The following is a 2946-nucleotide window of genomic DNA, read 5'->3' as shown; positions in this document are numbered from 1 at the left end:
CATAATGAAATTTCTTTACAGTCACTTGACTGCTAAAAATAGCAGCCAAATTTTTTGTAAACATTCTTGGCAATCATTAACTCTCTACTAGGGAACTATTTAATCCTTTCGATACCAACCCTGCTGAAACCAGCTCTGGCTCTGTATTACAAATGTCTTGTTTTCATAAGTTTGGAATTAAAATCTTCCACCAAACCTTAGTCACAATTTATGTTCCTAACACTAGCTGAATGATAACTAAGTTATTTTACTAAATTCTTTGTTATATTTAAAGAAATTGAAAGAAATACAGAGCATCTCAAAATAAATACAGTAACGAAAGGATTAACCCAGTGATTCCCTAAGTGGGCAGTACTGCCCTCTACCTCCCCTTGGGGGCAGTGGAAAGATCCAGAGGGGTATAAGGACAAACAAAATAATAGGTTAAGATAGCACTGTGTTCCTATCAAACCACAACTCATGTACCGATGCAACATGAATGTCAAACACGTCCACATCAACTTTCTCAGAATTATAGCGTCTATGTTAGTTGGAACTTAAATTGAAGGGGGCGAATTGGAAGTCATTAGAACACCAGGCAAAATGCTTAGCAGTATTTCGTTCATCTTCATGTTTTGAGTTCAAATTCTGCTGAGGTCAACTTTGCCTTTCATCTTTTTGGGGTTGATAGAATAAGTACCAGTTGAGTGTTTCTGCCAGGTCACTGTCTTAATAATAATAATAATAATAATAATAATAATAACAATAATAATAATAATAATAACAATAATAATAATACTTTCAAATTTTGGCACAAGTATTTAACAGGTACGTATTTTATCAACCCCAAAAGGACAAAAGGCTAAAGTCGACCTTGGTGGAATTGGAACTCAGAACGTAAAGATAGACAAAATGTCGACGAGCATTTTGCCTGGTGTGCTAAAGATTCTGCCAGCTCACCACCTTAATAATAATAATAATAATAATAATAATAATAATAATGATAATAAACAACAATTTATACGAGTTATTTTTTTCTGTTTATATACTGACCTGTTGTGAAGTATAGCCGAGTGCTGATGTTGGATTGGTGATACTGGATCCAGAGCCTAGAATTAAAAGACAAAGCAGATGAAATATTATAGAAATTTTCCAAAAATGAGGTGTCTTGGAGAATGCAAGGTAACTTGCCAGTGAAGAAGAGGCGAGGAAGACAAAATAATGAAAATAACAATAACAAACATAATCACAACAACAGTATATTTATAATAATCCTGTCTACACTAGGCACAAGGCCTGAAATTCTAAGGGGTGGGGTTGTTGATTACATTGATCCCTATACTCTGCTGGTACTTAAACAATTGACCCCAAAAGATGGATAGCAAAGCCAGTCATGGAATTTGGACTCACAATGTAAAGGTGGAATGAAATACTGCCAATCATTTTGCCTGGCATTCTTTTATTCTTTTTACTTGCTTCAGTCATTTGACTGCGACCAGCCTGGAGCACCACCTTTAGTCGAATAAATCAACCCCCTCAGGACTTATTCTTTGTAAGCCTACTGCTTATTCTATCGTTCTCTTTTTGCTGAACTGCTAGGCGACCGGAACGTAAACACACCAGCATCGGTTGTCAGGCAATGGCACTCTACTATAGGCACAAGGCCTAAAATTTATATATATATATGTGCGTGTATATATATGTGTGTGTGTGTGTGTGTGTCTGTATTTGAATTTGTCTCAATCACCACTTGACAACCAGTGTTGGTTTGTTTACATCTCCATAACTTAGTGGCTTGGTGAGAGACACCGATAGAATACAAAAGCTTTAACTAAAAAAAAAATAAAATATAAAAAACAGTACAAGGGTAAATTTCTTCAACTAAACCCCTTTAAAGTGATGCCCCAGCATGGCCACAGTCCAATAACTGAAACAAGTAAGAGACAAAAGATAAAATAGTACTGAGCAATGCAATTCTTAAGCCAAGTGTTAACTGGATCCGGTGTTTATAGGTTATTGATCTCATTCGCCGATTACATCGACCCCAGTGCGTAACTGGTACTTATTTAATCCAGGGGATTTCAAACTGTGGTCTGTGGATCACAGGGGGTCCGCAAGGACAAGACTGGGGGTCCGTGGATAGCAAATACTTTTTATGGGCAATTTGATTTTATATATGTTTTTTAATCGAAATCTTTTTAATTGACAATAAACCTATTTGTTAAATACTGTTAAATAAATAACTGTAAAAATATATGTTATTTTAAGCAAATATTTATGTATAAATTTCATAAGCGTTTATAAGGGGGTCCCCCTAAGGTAAAGCCTGAAATATAAAGGGGTCCGCAAGTCAAAAAGTTTGAAAACCCCTGATTTAATCAACCCTGAAAGGATGAAAGGCAAAGTCGACCTCAGCGGAATTTGAACTCAGAACGTAGCGGCAGACGAAATACCACTACAGATTTCGCCTGGTGTGCTAGCGATTCTGCCGGCTCACTGACTTCAGTTTCAGTCTTACAGAAGCCACTATCACTGGGTCAGGGCTACAGTGGAACATACTTTGCCCTAATATGGGACTGACCAAATGAATTGAAAACAAAACTTCTTGCCACACAGCTACGCCAAAAGAATAAATACCATTATTCCCAAGTTGACTAATGGAAAATTATCTCGGTTTAATATTAGTCTTAACAGAACTAGGGACCTAGTTATGGGATAGGGAGTAATGATGAACGGTAGAAGTAGATTGGTCAATGTTTCACACGGCACACAGCATCTCTCAGGTTGTGTGGACTGCCTTCTTATAAGAGACACAAACAGGGACAGAAGAGGAGATGCGGTTGTTATTGGACACAGGGGATTCATTCTTCCAACCTCTCTGTTAATACGTGTATACGCACGCACACGCGCGTGTGTGCATTCGCTGCTGCCAATCCTGTTCCCTATGCAGCAGCTCTCCTAACTCTG

General features: G+C 37.5%; 1 protein-coding gene across 1 annotated transcript in view; it reads right to left on the bottom strand.

Annotated features, from left to right (window-relative positions):
* The window catches only part of LOC106883803 (eyes absent homolog 1-like), a 76051-nt gene that overhangs the window by 51823 nt on the left and 21282 nt on the right, over positions 1-2946 (bottom strand). Inside the window, exon 4 of the mRNA XM_052975954.1 lies at positions 1033-1088. Coding sequence (XP_052831914.1) covers positions 1033-1088 — 56 coding nt within the window. The remainder of the gene's footprint in view (positions 1-1032; positions 1089-2946) is intronic.

This window comes from Octopus bimaculoides, chromosome 23, assembly GCF_001194135.2.
Source record: "Octopus bimaculoides isolate UCB-OBI-ISO-001 chromosome 23, ASM119413v2, whole genome shotgun sequence".
Taxonomy (NCBI): Eukaryota; Metazoa; Mollusca; class Cephalopoda; order Octopoda; family Octopodidae; genus Octopus; species Octopus bimaculoides.
The sequence above is the reverse complement of the archived record's forward strand: the minus strand, read 5'-3'. Positions and strand labels throughout refer to the sequence as shown.